This window comes from Microcaecilia unicolor, chromosome 3 (assembly GCF_901765095.1).
Source record: "Microcaecilia unicolor chromosome 3, aMicUni1.1, whole genome shotgun sequence".
Classification (NCBI taxonomy): domain Eukaryota; kingdom Metazoa; phylum Chordata; class Amphibia; order Gymnophiona; family Siphonopidae; genus Microcaecilia; species Microcaecilia unicolor.
The window spans coordinates 253,377,661-253,395,540 of record NC_044033.1 but is presented as its reverse complement, the minus strand read 5'-3'; the positions used below and the strand labels follow the sequence as shown (position 1 = coordinate 253,395,540).

Here is a 17,880-nt window from a genome sequence, read left to right as displayed (position 1 = left end):
CTGGAGTTTGAAATTATCCAGTAGTGCTGACTGTTGCTTCAGTCTTAGCCAGGAAGAAAGAGAGATAGATCTATTTGCTGAGGCTTGGTGAATTATATGCCCTGATCTTCCCCGGTACTGTTGAGCCTGTATATACATGTTTAGTTAGTTTTCTAATTGATCCATTTGTCACTTCCTTGTTACTGTTTGCTATTTGCACATTTTTTTGTCCACTGTTCCAAGTTCTGAGAAGAAACACAATTGTTTGTTTGTTCTGCCTGTCTGAACTGATAAAAAATCCTGGTGGCTTGTCTGTTAGGTCTGTGAGTGCTTTCTGGGAACCATAGGACCACTGGGAGTGTAGCCCCAGTAATCTAGAAATCACTGGGGATAATTTGAGTGTGGGAGACTTGGCCAGAGGCGGTTGTGACCCAGTTGGTGGGAGGAGGGTTCTAGTGTAGAGCACAAGCGGCAGGTGCAGGCGGACCTGAGCTGTGCTGGGGATAGACCCAGGCAGGTTGCTAGGTGTTTCGTGACAGTGCCCCATCATAACACAGGTACAGCACAGGAAACTGCACAGACAGACACACGTCCCCCTATCCCATCACAACACAGGTACAACACAGGCAAGAGCAGTAGAAACTCCACAGACAGATAGACAGACACACACATACATCACTCTGCCCCATCACAACACAGGTACAGTACAGGCAGGAGAAGTAGAAACTCCACAGACAGACATACTCATATACACACACATACATAGCACAGACAGGAGCAGTAGACACACACACACACACACACACAAGAGGCACAGCACAGGCAGGAGCAGCTCATTCCCTCACCCCTTCTCACTGTTATACTGCTGTATTTCATGTTATTAGCTAAGAAGGGACTGAACGCATGGAGGGGAATGCAAATGTCCACAGCCATGTCCTTGCTGATTCTCTACTTGCCCTGTAGTATGAGTTGTGACAGTGATTCAGACTCCAGCCCAAGCGTGCTCCACAAACTCAAAGTGCAATGGTCAGAGAACGATTGGTCCATCCTGAGCTCCATTTTCTGCAGTCCCCACCTTCTGTTCCCTTTTTAGCCCTGGGGGGTCGCTCCGCACTGATGTGCAGTATGAGCCCAGGGTGGCACTGGAAGACGTCATCTCGTGGAACATGTCCAGCCGCTTCTTCTGTACGTGAAAGGAGTGGCCATCCAGGTGCCACAAATCCACAGCAAAGAGGCCGTAGAGGAAGAAAAGGATCATTGCCGCTATCCATTCGCAGATGGCTGCCACGGTTTTCAGGTTGTGCACGTGAAAAACCGCCACTGGCACCCAAAGTGAAGGAAAAGCGTTAGTACAAAGCAACCTCCCGCTCCACCCCTCGCTCCTCTTTCGTCTGCCTCTCCCCACTCCCTCTCTTCTTCCTCTCTTCCCTTCATACTAGTCCTCTTCCAACTTTTTTACTATTCCTTGGTTTGCCAGCTAGCTCCACTGTGTTCAGTACAGCATACTCTAGTCCTGGTTTTACCGTATTCAACCCCTAAAAGGAGGCTGAGTTACCAGTCTCAGGCTGACATAGGACTGGATTCAGTAAATAGCAGTTAACTTGTATAAAGGGCACTCCATGCCAGGTGCCCTTTACAAAAATAGCATTTAGTGCTGATTCCTGCACCCAAAACTTATGCTTGCTGAAACCTGGTGTCAATCCTGGCATGCATAGCAGGCGTGCAACCCAGGAATTCTATATCGCCTGGGCCAAAATGTTTGGAATGCCTCTGACCCACCCATGCCTCTCTTTCTTCCCTCTTGAATGACCCATCCATAAGACCCTCCCCAAGCCCCCCTCCCCCTCTTCCTGAACCCAAAAGATGTCAGAGTGGATGCAGGCTGGGGGAATGGAAAGGATACTCATCACGATGAGAGCTGTGCAGAATAAGCAGAGGCAGAACCGCAGAGGCCCAATCCAGTTGCCACCGTGCCGTGGCTTCACCTGGTAGGTGAGGGCCGTCTGAAGCCAGAAGTATGCCACGCCCACAAAGAAAGCCAGGAAGGCTCCCACCAGGTGCGTCTCTAGCTGGTTGGTTTGCTGGAAGCAGGAGGAACATGTTGGTAACAGAACAAAGCAGACCCTGCCGACCTCTTATCTCACTAAGAGACTCCCACAGGTATAAGATGCTGAATTTGGTTTTAATTTCCCTTTTTTTTTAAAAACAGCAAAGTTCTAGAACAACTGATTGATCTACTATCATCATGAGCATTATGATGTCAGAAAAGGTATTTCTCACACACAATGCTGGAGCCAATCAGACAGCTGCATTTGTATGAGATCACTGGGGCATTATTCTTAACACGGTTCCCCAGGGGATCTTGCAGACTGCCTTGTTCACGTTTGACAAACTGCAGTGGGAAGAACTGGTCTTTATATTATTAATCTGGGCCTGATATTCAGTGTTTTGCTCACCTTCCGGCATTACCCACAGAAATTCATTGCTGAGTCAGGCTCTGGTATTGATTTTCTGGGTATATAGAGCAATATTCAGCACTTCACCGGCTCTGGGTTACCACATAGAGACAGGACTGACTTTTATGTGGTCCTATTTATGACGTTACCTTGGCTGGTTAAGTGCTGAATCAGCATTTAACCGGCCAAGTGCTGACTCTGCCCCAGAACGCCCCCAAAATAGACGGTTTTACGTTGGACACTAACCGGACATTTTCAGCGGTGCTTCTGAATATGACCAGTTAGCTCCAAACAGGCAATTTAGCCAGCTAGGAGCTTTTTTTTGGCTGGTTAAATCACTTTGAATACTGTCCCATTTATGTTCATGGGATTGTTTGCTCTACCTATGCTGAGGGGACATGGGGGAGGGAGAGGTGCTGAAAGGAGAACTGCAGGCACCCCAAGCTAAGACACAATGGGGAGGGGGTCTCTGCTTTACCAGTGTCATGATTCTTACCTGGAAGTTGCCAACCATGGAGGTCCCTAGGATCGTCAACATTCCCAAGATCAGGCTGACTGTGTTCAGGCGACAGTGACACCCGTAATCTCGGATCTGCTGATAACGAATGAAGCTGATCCAAAGCCCTAAGGAAGAAGAGTCTTAAGTCACATGTGATAGATCAACTTATCCCCACAGTGTTTTCAGAGATGCCATTTGCTTCTTGAGCTGTGGTACATCACATTGATGAGCAGCTATGGTAGATACTACTACTACTACTTATCATTTCTATAGCGCTATTAGACATACGCAGCGTTGTACACTGGACATGAAGAGACAGTCACTGCTCGAAAGAGCTTATAATCTAATTAGGACAGACAAACAGGACAAATAAGGGATAAGGACAAAGGGTAGCAAGATTCCATGCAGAATCCCAAAGGGTAGCAAGATTCTGGAATCCCAAAGAGTAGCAAATAAGGGAAAAGGACAAAGAGTAGCAAGATTCCAGAATCCCAAAGAGTAGCAAATAAGGGGAAAGGACAAAAAGTAGCAAGATTCTGGAATCCCAAAGAGTAGCAAGAATCCGGAATCCCACAGACTACTACTACCTATCATTTCTATAGCGCTACTAGACGTACACAGCACTGTACGCTGGACATAAAGAGACAGTCCCTTCTCAACAGAGCTTACAATCTAATTAGGACAGACAAACAGGACAAATAAGAGATAAGGGAATTACTAAGGTGGGGATGATAAAATAAGGGTACTGAACAAGAGAGTAAGGGTTAGGAGTTAAAAACAGTATCAAAAGGTGGGCTTTTAACCTAGATTGAAGACAGCCAGAGCTGGAGCTTGACCTACCAGCTCAGGAAGTCTATTCCAGGCATATGGTGCAGCAAGATAAAAGAAACGGAGTCTGGAGTTAGCGGTGGAGGAGAAGGGTGCAAATAAGAGAGATTTACCCAGTGAACGGAGTTCCCGGGGAGGAGTGTAGGGAGAGATGAGAGTGGAGAGGTACTGAGGAGCTGTTGTAAATGGTTGACCTAACTGTTGCCAGTTGGGAGCATAATCCCTAGAAATCTATAACCCACGTGCATGACTCCTAGGCATGCCCCTGACCCACCCATGCCTTTCCCAAGCCCACACCCCCTAGAAGTTGTGCTTGATAGAAATTCTGTGCACAATCGTGACTAACAGCAGTTCATTTTGCAACTGCTAGCAGGTGCCAATTATCACCAATTTAAAGCCCAGCCAATTATAAAATTATGTTGTGTGTGAGCAACTGCCCTTATTTTCTATAAATTGTGTGAAGTTGGTACCCAATTGTATTGAAGTAGGGGGAAAGCGTGTTGTGTTTCTTAGAAACATGACCTGGTAGAGGTCAAAAGAGACACTTAAAATGGTTCCAGGTCATGGTTACTCCTCACCCAGATGCCCAATAGGAAGAGACCAAGACCAGCCCAGCCTGGCCTCTTAAGTCAGGTTGGGGCTCTTCAGCTTGGAGAAAAGACGGCTGAGGGGAGATATGATAGAGGTCTATAAAATAATGAGTGGAGTGGAACAGGTAGACATGAATCGCTTGTTTACTCTGTCCAAAAATACTAGGACTAGGGGGCATGCAATGAAGCTACAAAGTAGTAAATTTAAAACAAATTGAAGAAAATTCTTCTTCACTCAACGTGTAATTCAACTCTGGAATTAATTGCCATAAAATTTGGTAAAGGCGGTTAGCTTAGCAGAGTTTTAAAAAAGCTGGCTTCCTAAAGGAAAAGTCCATAGACCATTATTAAATTGACTTGGGGAAAATGCACTGCTATTTCTGGGATAAGCAGCATAAAATGTTTTGTACTTTTTTGTGATCTTGCCAGGTATTTGTGACCTGGATTGGCCACTGTTGGAAGCAGGATACTGGGCTTGATGGACCTTTGGTCTGTCCCAGGTACTTATCTTATGTTGAAGCCTATAGTGCTCTACTTACCCAGAATGGCTCCAATATTAAGAACCTGAGCAAATATACAGCTCTGAGGAGCGTAGGACCCACAGGTGCTAGAAAATATAAAGATCAAGGGTCTCTGATTAGTGTTATCACAACTGGTACAAAAATAGAAGCACTGGAAACCGTGTGCCGTGGCTCCCAGATAAGAGACAGATGTAAGGAGCAAGAATGAGCAATGAGCCTTGAGGGTCAATGAAAGCACAACCCACTGCTGTTCAGCACCATAAGTGCTGGACAGCTCCTGAGAGGGACAAAGGGGTATTCTGAAGTTTTCAAAGATTTAAAAAAGAGAAGAGATCGAAAAGAACTAGAGGCAGGAAGGAGAAGAAAGTGTAGCCCTGAAGAATAAGAATCTCTCACGCTATCTGGCTGTTGAAGAGATGTCTGTGTGAGCAGCTGCTCTCTGCACTTTAGAATGGGGGTGAATGGGAGAGATCCATAGTAGATGACGGCAGATAAAGACCTGTTCGGTCCATCCAGTCTGCCCAACAAGATAAACTCATAGCTAAGGTATGATGGGATACTACATATGTATACTTGATCTTGATTTGCCTTTACCATTTTCAGGGCATGGACCGTAAAAGTCTGCCCGGCACTGGTCTTGTTCTCCAACTTCTGAAGTTGTCCTCAAAGCCCCACTCCAGCCCACCCAGCCCAGGTTAAAATCTATCCCCTTCCCTATCTGAGGGTGGCCCAGTCAAGCCTTGACATGCCATGGAAATGACTGCACCTTTAATCAGTCTATCAATGATAGTGAGGGAGCACTTTACTCTGAAGCCGGGCAAGGGGTGGGGAGAGGAGAGGAAAGACAGGACACCGCTTCAAAGCAAAAGAAAATAAAGATGCAGGTTAGCCAGGAACTCTGGCAGGGAAGATCTTGTCTGGTTGAGGCTTACCTGATGTAAGGGAAGACAACCGTGACATTAACAGAGCCGTTAGCCACAGCCATGGCATATCTAAGAGAGAAAAAGAGTGATATAAGGCAGAAAGCTGGCAGATTTCAAATTGCTGGGATGGAACATAGAAAGGTGAGATATCAACTTATCAAATAATAACATTATTGAATGGGGAGTGTGCAGCCTGAAAATTCAGATGTTATATCATTTCCTATGTCATGTATGAGAATTTTCATTATGTGTTGTGTGTGTGTGTGGGGGGGGGGGGGGGGGGTTTGCATTGTTTTCTTCAGAAGGCATGCTTTCTTGGAAACAGTGTGCAGTACTGGCAACAACAAAAAAAAATCCAAATTTTATTGTTTTCCCTGTTGTTTCAGAAAAAAAGATGACACAAAATGACATGAGAAATGACAAATTATTTCTAATTTCAAATTAATGCACATCACTAGAATTGAATTAAAGGGGGGAAGTGGTCCCAGAGCCAAAGTCTAGAGGGGGCTCATACAGGGTCAAATTAATGGTAAGAGTGAACATTATTTTCATATGAACGGGGGGGGGGGGGGAGCCATGACAAGAGTACAACCCAGAACCCAAGCATAGAGAGACCCATGCAGGGCTGCATTAAAGGGGGAGGGGCTCAGGACAAGGGTACTGTCTGGAGCACACAGCTCCTTTAAGCCATCACAGAATGAGGGTATTCATTGCAGAACTGATGTGATGAGTGATCTCAGAGGAAAGGGGGAGGAGGTAAGAGTTTAAAATTAATTTCAGTGAGGTTTAGGACCAGAGTGTGACAACCTGCACCATTTTTGAGGCGAGGGAACAAGGATTCAGTGGCCTGTACAATATGTTCAAATGACCACTTGTATTTGAGGTGGGGGGTAGTGACACAGAGCAGAGGAGGGGGAGGGTTCACAATGCAGTACTCACAGCTTCTCACCTCCCTCATCTCCCAAGCCATCATCCTGCTTCCCTTGGCTAGCCAGAAGGTTAACCCCTCCCCCCCCCTAGAATGGAATGTTGCCCACCTGTATGCTGAATTCATTCCCTGTACAGATGTGACACAACCCTGAGCAAGTGGCATAGTGCCAAGGAAAAACTATCAAAGAGCTGTTAGTCTGCACTGGCAAAAGCCGGCAGTGGGTAATAGGAAGTCCATTCCTCAAAGACTCACCTCACCCATCAAGGGCTAACAGAGCAGTGTCAAGGGCCTGTCAGAGTGGTTGAGTTATTTTAGCTCTGAAGAGGTTTGGAAAGCTGCAAATAAAAAAAACAACCTTCTCCACCCATCACCTTGAGATCTCTCCTTCCACCAGATGTTTTATGGGTCACCCAGTCAAGGTTGACAGTTTCTCATGTGTGTTCCTGAAAACCTCACTTCACCCTCTCTTCCTCTTGGGGTTTTGAGGAGTTTGCTGAGCAGAATTTGTCCCTTCCGGTGTAACACATGCATCCTGTCTGTGGCCTCACCTTTTTAAAATGTCCTGTCACACTTCACCTTCAGGCCCAAAACAGCCAAATGGTTAGTGCAGCTGCTGAGAACCAGGGGAACTGGGTTGAATCCCCACTGCAGCTCCTTGTGACCCTGGACAAGTCACTTAACCCTCCATTGCCCCAGGTACAAAAGCTTAGATTGGGAGCCCACTAGGGACAGTGAAAATACATGCATGGGGGAGGGAGGGAGGGAGGGGGAGGGATCTATAAATGGCACTCAAAATTCAGGACTAAGCACAATTCTATCAGAGTGAGACGTATTTATTTATTTATTTCATGGATTTATATCCCACTTTAGAATCAAAACAGGCTACAAGAAAAACAGTCACAATATCAAAATACACACTGACAATCACTTGCAACAGTAAATCTTAATTGCCATAGACAAAACAGGTAGAACTGCCAAAGAAATAGACTTGGTTTTATCCATCGTTCAATGCTTTTACAAAATAAAAAGTGTTTAACAGTTTCTTAAATTGCCAATAGTCAGTGCAAAGTCTTAAATAACCTGGAAGAAGGTTCCACAAATTCCCTCCAGCTACTGAAAAAGTACAATTCCGCGTTTCTGATAAATGACAAACAGGCACAGAGCGCGAAGATCTTGTTGTGGTTCACACATAATCGAAGCATCCATAAAATATTGCGGAGTTACACCATATATGCGTCGATGGATGAAAGTCAATATTTTCTACATAAGTACATAAGTATTGCCATACTGGGAAAGACCAAAGGTCCATCAAGCCCAGCATCCTGTTTCCAATCCAGGTCACAAATACCTGGCAAGATCCCAAAAAAGTACAAAACATTTTATGCTACTTATCCCAGAAATAGTGGATTTTCCCCAAGTCCATTTATTTATTTATAGCATTTATATCCCACATTTTCCCACCCACGGGCAGGCTCAATGTGGCTTACATCAGTCTGCAAAAAACATACATCAATGTAGCTAACAATCAAAATCAATAAAGTAAAGAGAGGCAAGTAACAGCAAAGGAGTGGAAAAGGAGAAAGTGTAATAGAATTCAATATGTCGTAATGTCTGCAGCAGTTCAGAAGTTAGAGATGCTAGGCGGGTCTGCAGCCTAAGCTTTCGCAAATAATAGGGTCTCTAGAGACTTTCGGAAGGCCAAATGATCTTGAATAGATTTTACAGGTTTTGGTAATCCATTCCACAAGTGAGCACTAACATAAGGAAAGGTGGATGCGTAGGTGGTTTTATATTTGATGCCACAACTGGCTGGGTAGTGAAGATTCAAGTGCGTGCGTGACGATCTGGAAGAGTTCCTAGGTGGTAAGCTGATAAGGGCATCCATTTAATAATGGTCTATGGACTTTTCCTTTAGGAAGCTGTCCAAACCTTTTTTTAAACTCCGCTAAGCCAACCACCTTTACCACATTCTCTTCTACGATACGCAAAATTTTACTGGCAGCCAGTGCAAACATTTCTGCTGATTCCCACACCAGACTTACACCAGCTGAAACCTGGTGTAAATGTTGGCACCCGAGTTAGGCGTGCTGAGGCAGTGTTCTGCAACTACGTACGCATCTTTTCAGAATGCCCATGGCCACGCCCCCTTTTGACTTATACGCTAGTAGAGTTAGACGCCATGCCGTATGGAATAGCGTGTAGCCAGATCCATGCAAATTTTTATTAATTTCAATAACTGATTGTTAGCACCCAATTATTGATGTTAATTGGCTCGTTAATTAATTTGCATGCGCATCTCAGGAGTGCACCCAAATTTCAATGCGCAAATCTGAGCACCATATATCGAATCCGGGGGCTAATGTACATAAGCCAGTTTGAGGTATATCAAATCTTGTACAGAACAGAATCGCAAACAACTGTATGAAGATTTTCATGCAAAGGCTGAAAATGAAATCAGTGGCTCCAGCACTTGATTTTCTATTACTTTTTTTTGGAGGGGAGCGGGAATCTGTAGGTGGAATAAATCATAGATAGGTGACAACTCCTACGAAAATGTCTCAGGGATGTTTCCCCCTTGTGTAATAATTTAGGAACTGTAGCCAAAGGTCCAGAGCACTTTTGGTCAAAGACTTTTCCTTCTAGAATTTCAGGAATGTCTTTGACCAAAAGTGCTCTGGACCTTTGGCTGCAGTTCCTAAATTATTCCACAAGGGGGAATCTGTAGGATTTCAGGAATGTGATGGGTGATTTTACAGAGAGCTGGGAGGTGAGGATCATGGACTGAGCCAGGATGTTTAGAGGGGTGAAGCAAATTTGGGGGGGTGAAGAGGACTTAGCTGGAGGGAGCTGGTGGGGAGGGGGAGGGGTGGAGGGAAGTGTTATAATGGTTTTCTCAGACCCTTTGCACCACGCTACTTACCACAGGAGCCCCCACTATTGAGAAATCACCTTGACTATGTCCAGGGAGGGATCATTTCTACAGTGTTTGTCTCCCTCAATCATTCTGGAATGTTGATACCTGTGATACTCACACTATCCATAAACCAAGCGTGGCCCAGACGCTCAGGAAGATGGGAAGCAGAGCCCAGGTCCACATTGTCTGTAGATCTGTAATGGATTAAAGGCAGGGCAGGAGTGAGAACTCGCCAGCAATTACCACGTCCTCCAAATGCAGAAGAGAAGCATAGGAGATGGGACGTTCTTTGCTTTGGGCTTCCCTGATCCCAGCTGCATCACTGCTGAAAAAAACACCAAAGCCAGGAGGAATTCTAGGATGGGAGTGGGGCAAAATAAACAATTCATATTCCCCTCATTGTAGGAGACAGGAATAGAGAAAAGTACCAGACACACAGCTTATGTCCATCCCCTGTACCCTCCAGTCCTAGAGGTGACAGGCTGTGTGTCCTTGTGTCCATTCCCTGAACCCTCCAGTCCTAGAGGTGACAGTCCCTGTGTCCATCCCCTGAGCCCTCCAGTCCTAAAGGTGACAGACTCCGTGTCCCTGTGTCCATCTCCTGAGCCCTCCAGTCCTAGAGGTCAAAGGCTCTGTATCCCTGTGTCCATCCCCTGAACCTTCCAGTCCTAAAGGTGACAGGCTCTGTATCCCTGTGTCCATCCCCTGAACCCTCCAGTCCTAAAGGTGACAGACTCCGTGTCCCTGTGTCCATCTCCTGAGCCCTCCAGTCCTAGAGGTCAAAGGCTCTGTATCCCTGGGTCCATCCCCTGAACCTTCCAGTCCTAAAGGTGACAGGCTCTGTATCCCTGTGTCCATCCCCTGAACCCTCCAGTCCTAGAGGTCAAAGGCTCTGTATCCCTGTGTCCATCCCCTGAACCCTCCAGTCCTAAAGGTGACAGACTCCGTGTCCCTGTGTCCATCCCCTGTACCCTCCAGTCCTAGAGGCGACAGGCTCTGTATCCCTGTGTCCATCCCTTGAACCCTCCAGTCCTAGAGGTGACCGGCTTTGTATCCCTGTGCCTGTTAACTCATTCAGCTCAGGCTGGTTATAGCAGAGTGGCTGTGAATGAAGCACCGCCTCCCCTTCTGTGCCTGGAAAGCTTGTGTGGGGTCTTCACAATATTTCATAACACCTTGACCTCTGGCAGAGAACTTGTTCCGGGTTCTTGAATTCCCATGCCGAAAGAGGCAGGATTATTTCACCCTGTCCTTATCCCTACCCCCCCCCCCCCCCACACACACACACACAAATATTTCCAATTAAAAAACTGCTGGTTTCTCTCCTTATTCCAGGTGACACACCAGTGTTTTCCAGGATGCCATTTTGCTAACAGGATTTTGACCTGCTGCACCCTGCTCCCTGGAGAGCTCCCTCCTGATCCAAAGTGCAGCCCTGCAGCCAGCTCTAAACTGTTGCCTTCTTTCCTAGCACAAGTCATCCCCCCTGTTCTGGAAATTTCCCTTTCTATCTTCCAACAAGGAAAACGGGGGTAATAGAGGAGGGGGGGGGGGGGTCCCACCATACTGTCCACAGAGCAGGTAATGGGCTTCTAACTCTGGCTTCACACTGCCTGTAGCTGAACCTCCCTCCCCTCCCTCCTAGTTTGCTGGATGCTTCCCTTGGAAATGGGCACTTTGGATATGACTACACTGGTGTGAGGTCATAATGCAGAGGATGTGACATCACAATGTGGTAATTTACATGTTTTCATGTCTCCAAAGGAATGTTACCACTAGTGTGATGTCACAATGCAAAGACAGTCCAGGCTGTGACATCACAGTGTGGTGATGTCAGAGACAAGCCCCATCCATGTGAATTGTCAGTGAAGCTGAAAAAATGCTGCTTTATCTTCCCTCTCTCTCCCTCCCTCTTTCCTCATTTGATCTCCCTCTCCCTACCTCCCTTTCTGTCCGTGCACCCCCCTCTCTCTATAACCTATTCATTAACCTCCCACCCTCCCCAGAATGGTAACTTTCCCTTATCATCTCCACCTTTCCTAAGGCAGGCAGCAAGTTTTGGACGCTTATTAGAAAGATTTGCTGCCTTGGCCAGGGGATCCCAGGGGGAACACCTGAAAACCAGTGGGATCCAGGGACGGCCATGCAGTTGAATCTGCAGTCATGGCAGACTCCGGTCCGGGCGGGGGAGGTGGTCTGGTCCCGGGACAGCCAAAGTTGTGTAAGTAAGGGAGAGGGCTTGATTAATACCAGACTCTTTCCAAAACAGAACACAAACATTTCCCTAACAGTCAGATGCTATAACTAGTTCCAGAAATTATGCTTGCAAAATTCAACTTTGTATTTTTTTTTTTTACTTTTGGTTTCCTTCTCACGCCAGCCTACGGTTCTCCAGCCCTGAAACCACCAAAGATCTGCAGTGCCACGGGATGCTGGAGCTTTGCCTTCAGCCGAAATCTCCAGGATGCTGGCGGGGAGGGGGGGGGGGGGGGGGGGAGGCGGTAGCAGCCCCTTCCCTTTCTGACTAGGGCCAGTCACACTTTTGTGGCAAGAGGAAAGCAACTTCTCCTCTCACCCCCTTCAGGGAAACGGGAGGGCTGGGGACCAGTGTAGCCCCTGAGACCTCCCCATTTCAGAGTGCGACCTTCTCCTTAACCCCCTCGGGCTGAAGGAAGAGGACAGAAGTGTCCCAGACTTTTAAATGAAGTTTGATTCCCAGAAAGGCTAGAAAGACTGATCCTGAAGACGTCTCCCCTTCCCTACTTACCTCTCTGCTCTTCTCCCCCTCCGGGCTCTAGTGCTGCCTCCCCAACTCCTTCCCTAGTGCTGCAGGCTAAAGCCACGCCTCCTTCTCTCCGCCCCACGAGAAACTCAGCCCTCCTGGGTGAAAAGTCCCCTCAGTGTCGGTTTCCTCTTTCTCGCCTTGGCACACCCATTGCTGCTGTGCTTCTTATCTCTACTTTAATTAACTCTTGTTCTTTTATTTTTTTTTATTAAGCACGGGGGAAAAGGTCAGAAAGAAGACATCCCAGTCGAGAAATGAGTTTGCTTCCCATCACACCTTAACTAACCCCCCAAAATAAATGAAATTCATCCTATACTGCCTTACATCTGCTTTAGCAATGAAGACAGGAGAGAAAAAAAAAAACCCAGCAGCCTGCACCCCTTTATTTTAGGGGAGCTAGACCCGAGCAGTCCTTCTTCCTGGGGGAGAAGGGACAGAGGTGGGCACCCTTTACAAGCTGTGGGACCCTGTAATAAGGCAAGGACTGGGCTTTTGAGGTTGCCATTTCTCAAATTCAGGTTCGATTTACAGTCAAGTACAGTAGACAGTTCCCTACCTCGGAGGGCTTAATTTGAGGCTGATAGTAGAAGGTGAAAGGGTCTGTCAAGGATGGCGAGCGGGAGTCCAGGGATTTCAACCCTAGTTTCCAACCTAACTTTCAAGAGAGCCTATGGAAGTGTCTCTGGGGACCATTCCTACAGTGGGGGAAATAAGTATTTGATCCCTTGCTGATTTTGTAAGTTTGCCCACTGACAAAGACATGAGCAGCCCATAATTGAAGGGTAGGTTATTGGTAACAGTGAGAGATAGCACATCACAAATTAAATCCGGAAAATCACATTGTGGAAAGTATATGAATTTATTTGCATTCTGCAGAGGGAAATAAGTATTTAATCCCTCTGGCAAACAAGACCTAATACTTGGTGGCAAAACCCTTGTTGGCAAGCACAGCGGTCAGACGTCTTCTGTAGTTGATGATGAGGTTTGCACACATGTCAGGAGGAATTTTGGTCCACTCCTCTTTGCAGATCATCTCTAAATCATTAAGAGTTCTGGGCTGTCGCTTGGCAACTCGCAGCTTCAGCTCCCTCCATAAGTTTTCAATGGGATTAAGGTCTGGTGACTGGCTAGGCCACTCCATGACCCTAATGTGCTTCTTCCTGAGCCACTCCTTTGTTGCCTTGGCTGTATGTTTTGGGTCATTGTCGTGCTGGAAGACCCAGCCACGACCCATTTTTAAGGCCCTGGCGGAGGGAAGGAGGTTGTCACTCAGAATTGTACGGTACATGGCCCCATCCATTCTCCCATTGATGCGGTGAAGTAGTCCTGTGCCCTTAGCAGAGAAACACCCCCAAAACATAACATTTCCACCTCCATGCTTGACAGTGGGGACGGTGTTCTTTGGGTCATAGGCAGCATTTTTCTTCCTCCAAACACGGCGAGTTGAGTTCATGCCAAAGAGCTCAATTTTTGTCTCATCTGACCACAGCACCTTCTCCCAATCACTCTCGGCATCATCCAGGTGTTCACTGGCAAACTTCAGACGGGCCGTCACATGTGCCTTCCGGAGCAGGGGGACCTTGCGGGCACTGCAGGATTGCAATCCGTTATGTCGTAATGTGTTACCAATGGTTTTCGTGGTGACAGTGGTCCCAGCTGCCTTGAGATCATTGACAAGTTCCCCCCTTGTAGTTGTAGGCTGATTTCTAACCTTCCTCATGATCAAGGATACCCCACGAGGTGAGATTTTGCGTGGAGCCCCAGATCTTTGTCGATTGACAGTCATTTTGTACTTCTTCCATTTTCTTACTATGGCACCAACAGTTGTCTCCTTCTCGCCCAGCGTCTTACTGATGGTTTTGTAGCCCATTCCAGCCTTGTGCAGGTGTATGATCTTGTCCCTGACATCCTTAGACAGCTCCTTGCTCTTGGCCATTTTGTAGAGGTTAGAGTCTGACTGATTCACTGAGTCTGTGGACAGGTGTCTTTCATACAGGTGACCATTGCCGACAGCTGTCTGTCATGCAGGTAACGAGTTGATTTGGAGCATCTACCTGGTCTGTAGGGGCCAGATCTCTTACTGGTTGGTGGGGGATCAAATACTTATTTCCCTCTGCAGAATGCAAATAAATTCATATACTTTCCACAATGTGATTTTCCGGATTTAATTTGTGATGTGCTATCTCTCACTGTTACCAATAACCTACCCTTCAATTATGGGCTGCTCATGTCTTTGTCAGTGGGCAAACTTACAAAATCAGCAAGGGATCAAATACTTATTTCCCCCACTGTATATACTTCCACCTTCTCACCTGCCTGTCCCTTTATACTCATCAAAATGTCTTTTCCTGGCTTGGCAGGGTCCCAGTGGGATGAGAATTTCATTTGCAAAGCAAGAGACCCTCCAGCTTATAATTGAAAAAGAAAAACGCCTATATTACGACCCAAATCGGGAGATAGGCGTTTATCTCACAAAAACGAATAAAGCGGTATAATGGAAAGCCGACTTTGGACGTTTTCAACTGCACTCCGTCGCGGATGCGGACAAAGTTGATGGGGGCGTGTCGAAGGCGTGGTGAAGGCGGAACTGGGGCATGGTTATCAGGCGATCAGAGATGGGCGCCTTTCGCCGATAATGGAAGAAAAATATGCGTTTTTAGCGAGAATTTAGGGCACTTTTCCTGGACCCTGTTTTTCCACGAATAAGGCCCCAAAAAGTGCCCTAAATGACCAGATGACCACTGGAGGGAATCGGGGATGACCTCCCCTGACTCCTCCAGTGGTCACAAACCCCCTCCCACCACAAAATATGCCGTTTCACAACTTTTTATTTTCACCCTCAAATGTCATACCCACCTCCCTGGCAGCAGTATGCAGGTCACTGGAGCAGTTATTAGGGGGTGCAATGGACTTCAGGCAGGTGGACCCAGGCCCATCCCCCCCCACCTGTTACAATTGTGCTGCTTAAGGCTTAGTCGTCCAACCCCCCCAAACCCACTGTACCCACATGTAGGTGCCCCCCTTCACCCCTTAGGGCTATAGTAATGGTGTAGACTTGTGGGCAGTGGGTTTTGAGGGGGATTTGGGGGCTGAACACACAAGGGAAGGGTGCTATGCACCTGGAAGCTGTTTTACCTTTTTTTTGTTTTTGTAAAAGTGCCCCCTAGGGTGCCCGGTTGGTGTTGTGGCATGTGAGGGGGACCAGTGCTCTACGACTCCTGGCCCCTCCCACGAACAAATGCCTTGGATTTATTCATTTTTGAGCTGGGCGCTTTCATTTTCCATTATCACTGAAAAACAAAAACGCCCAGCTCACAAATTGTCGAATAAAACATGGACGTCTATTTTTTTCAAAAATACGGTTCGGTCCGCCCCTTCACAGACCCGTTCTTGGAGATAAACGCCCATGGAGATAGACGTTTTTGTTCAATTATGTCCCTCCCTGTGACCTTCAGGGCTGGTGACCCCAGATCCAGGACTCCTCCAATATTTGAAAAAGGTCACCTTTTTTTCTATTACGGAGAATATTTCAGTAACATTTGTTCCAAAGAGAAATGATGGTCTCCTGGCTGATCCAATGGACACTGGAGTTTCCTTCCATTGCACTGTGGAAACGGTTCTTACAGCGGGAACCCTTTCTGTAGACATGGCATGCAGATCCTGGGACCAGGGCTTCGGCTGGGAGTTACAGGTAACTTCTGCTCCAGTTCAGCTGAGATAAAGAATAAAATGTGTTTGGATCGCCAGAACAACCCTGCTCCCCTCTGCCTCCCCCTACCCTGGTGGCAGTAAAAGAGAAGGGTCAGAACACCTGCTGGGGGTACAGCTTCGGACACGTTTCTAGAAGCCAGAGCCAACATTTGAGCCTGGTAGACACTGGGATCACCTCTCTCAAATCCCTCCATTAGGATCGACTGTGCACGTCCCATGGAGGGATGCCACTTGTAATACTCTTAATCTCAACGTTCAAACCACTCTGCCAGGACTCAGGCAGGGTTTTGAGTAGCCGGCTGTGGCAGATGACATTACTAATTAACACTACCATTATTAGCAGAGAAACTTTCCCTAGAAACCAAAACAACTCAAATTGTTTAAGCTCCAAAAAATAGGAAATTAGCTGAACCACAAGTTATGAAACATTTACATGGGGAATTGTAAAGAAAATGTTGCCCCAAGAGCCAAGACACGAGGCCGTGAGGTCAGAAAGTCCTGTCTCTCCTTAAATCTGGAAAAACTCTTACTTTACTGCCTAAAAAAGCCATATCCGTTTTTCTGAAGTATGAACGCAGAACTAAGGGGTCCTTTTACTAAGACGCTTTAACAGATTTAGCGTGTGCTAGTAATTAGCATTCACTAAATGCTAAGATGACTATTATATGCCTGGGGGCGTCTTATTATTTAGCACCCCTAAATGATAAGACAGGGGTTCGCCTCTTTCCCCAACACTTTTTAATGTATTTTTACATAAATTAGGTTGGGTACTAGCAGATAAGGGATTTTTTATTCATAGCTATGCGGATGATATCACCATCCTTATTCCAATTTTAGATTCATTGGGTTGTATATCTACATCTATTCAGTGCTATATGTCTACTTGGATGTTGAATCATAAGCTTAAATTAAACTTTGAGAAAAGTACGTTTTTGCTTTTAGACAATAATCCTGATCCATTAGTTGATCATATTATTGTAGACCAAGTTAAATCTCCTCTTTCTCCCGTTGTTAAAATATTGGGAATCTTCTTGGCTCAATCGCTTTCATTAGAACCACAAGTTAATGGTCAAAAGTTTGTTCTTTCTCATGAGGAATTTGAGAAGAATCAGAATGTGTTTTGAGATTGAACAATTTAAGTTGCTTGTTCAAGCTTTACTGTTGTCTATTGTAACTTGATTTTTGTAGGGACTTCTAGGTATGATCGTCAACATTTACAGACGATTCAAACTACTGCAGTTTGATTGATATATGCCTTTCGTAAATATGATAGGATTTCTAAATTTTATTTGGACCTCCATTGGCTTCTGATGGAGGTCAGGATTTTGTTTAACTTCTCTTGTGTTTCAGGTGGTGACTGTCCAGAGTATTTATTAGCCCATTTTGAATTTTCAAGCTCTTCTAGGAGCAGAACTGTAAATTGTTCTTCTTTTGCATTTCCATCAATTAAGAGCATTAAGAGGTCTAAGGTTTGTGATATGCTTCTCGCTTACCAGACTCCTAAAATTTGGCAATATGCACATTTTAGAAAGATTTTAAAAACCTTTCTTGCTATTTCTGATTAAGCTTCTGATCATTTTTGTTTTATTTATTTATTTATTGCATTTGTATCCCACCTATTTGCAGGTTCAATGTGGCTTACATAGTAATTGTGAAGATGATCGCCAGTTCCGGTATAGCAGATACAGAGTGACAATGTAGAAGGTTCGTGTAGGATAAACACATCAGGGAATAAGGAGGAAG

At 46.0% G+C, this 17,880-nt stretch overlaps 1 protein-coding gene across 1 annotated transcript; it reads right to left on the bottom strand.

Annotated features, from left to right (window-relative positions):
• Positions 1–465: 465 nt before the first annotated feature.
• Positions 466–12,474, bottom strand: TMEM150B (transmembrane protein 150B). The gene is made up of 7 exons (XM_030195410.1): positions 12,409–12,474; positions 9,760–9,835; positions 5,806–5,865; positions 4,892–4,959; positions 2,932–3,059; positions 1,883–2,060; positions 466–1,299 (listed from the first exon to the last, which is right to left on the bottom strand). The coding sequence occupies exons 2-7, from the start codon at positions 9,822–9,824 to the stop codon at positions 1,007–1,009; spliced, it is 792 nt and encodes a 263-aa protein (XP_030051270.1). The 5' UTR covers positions 9,825–9,835; positions 12,409–12,474; the 3' UTR covers positions 466–1,006.
• Positions 12,475–17,880: the final 5,406 nt, after the last annotated feature.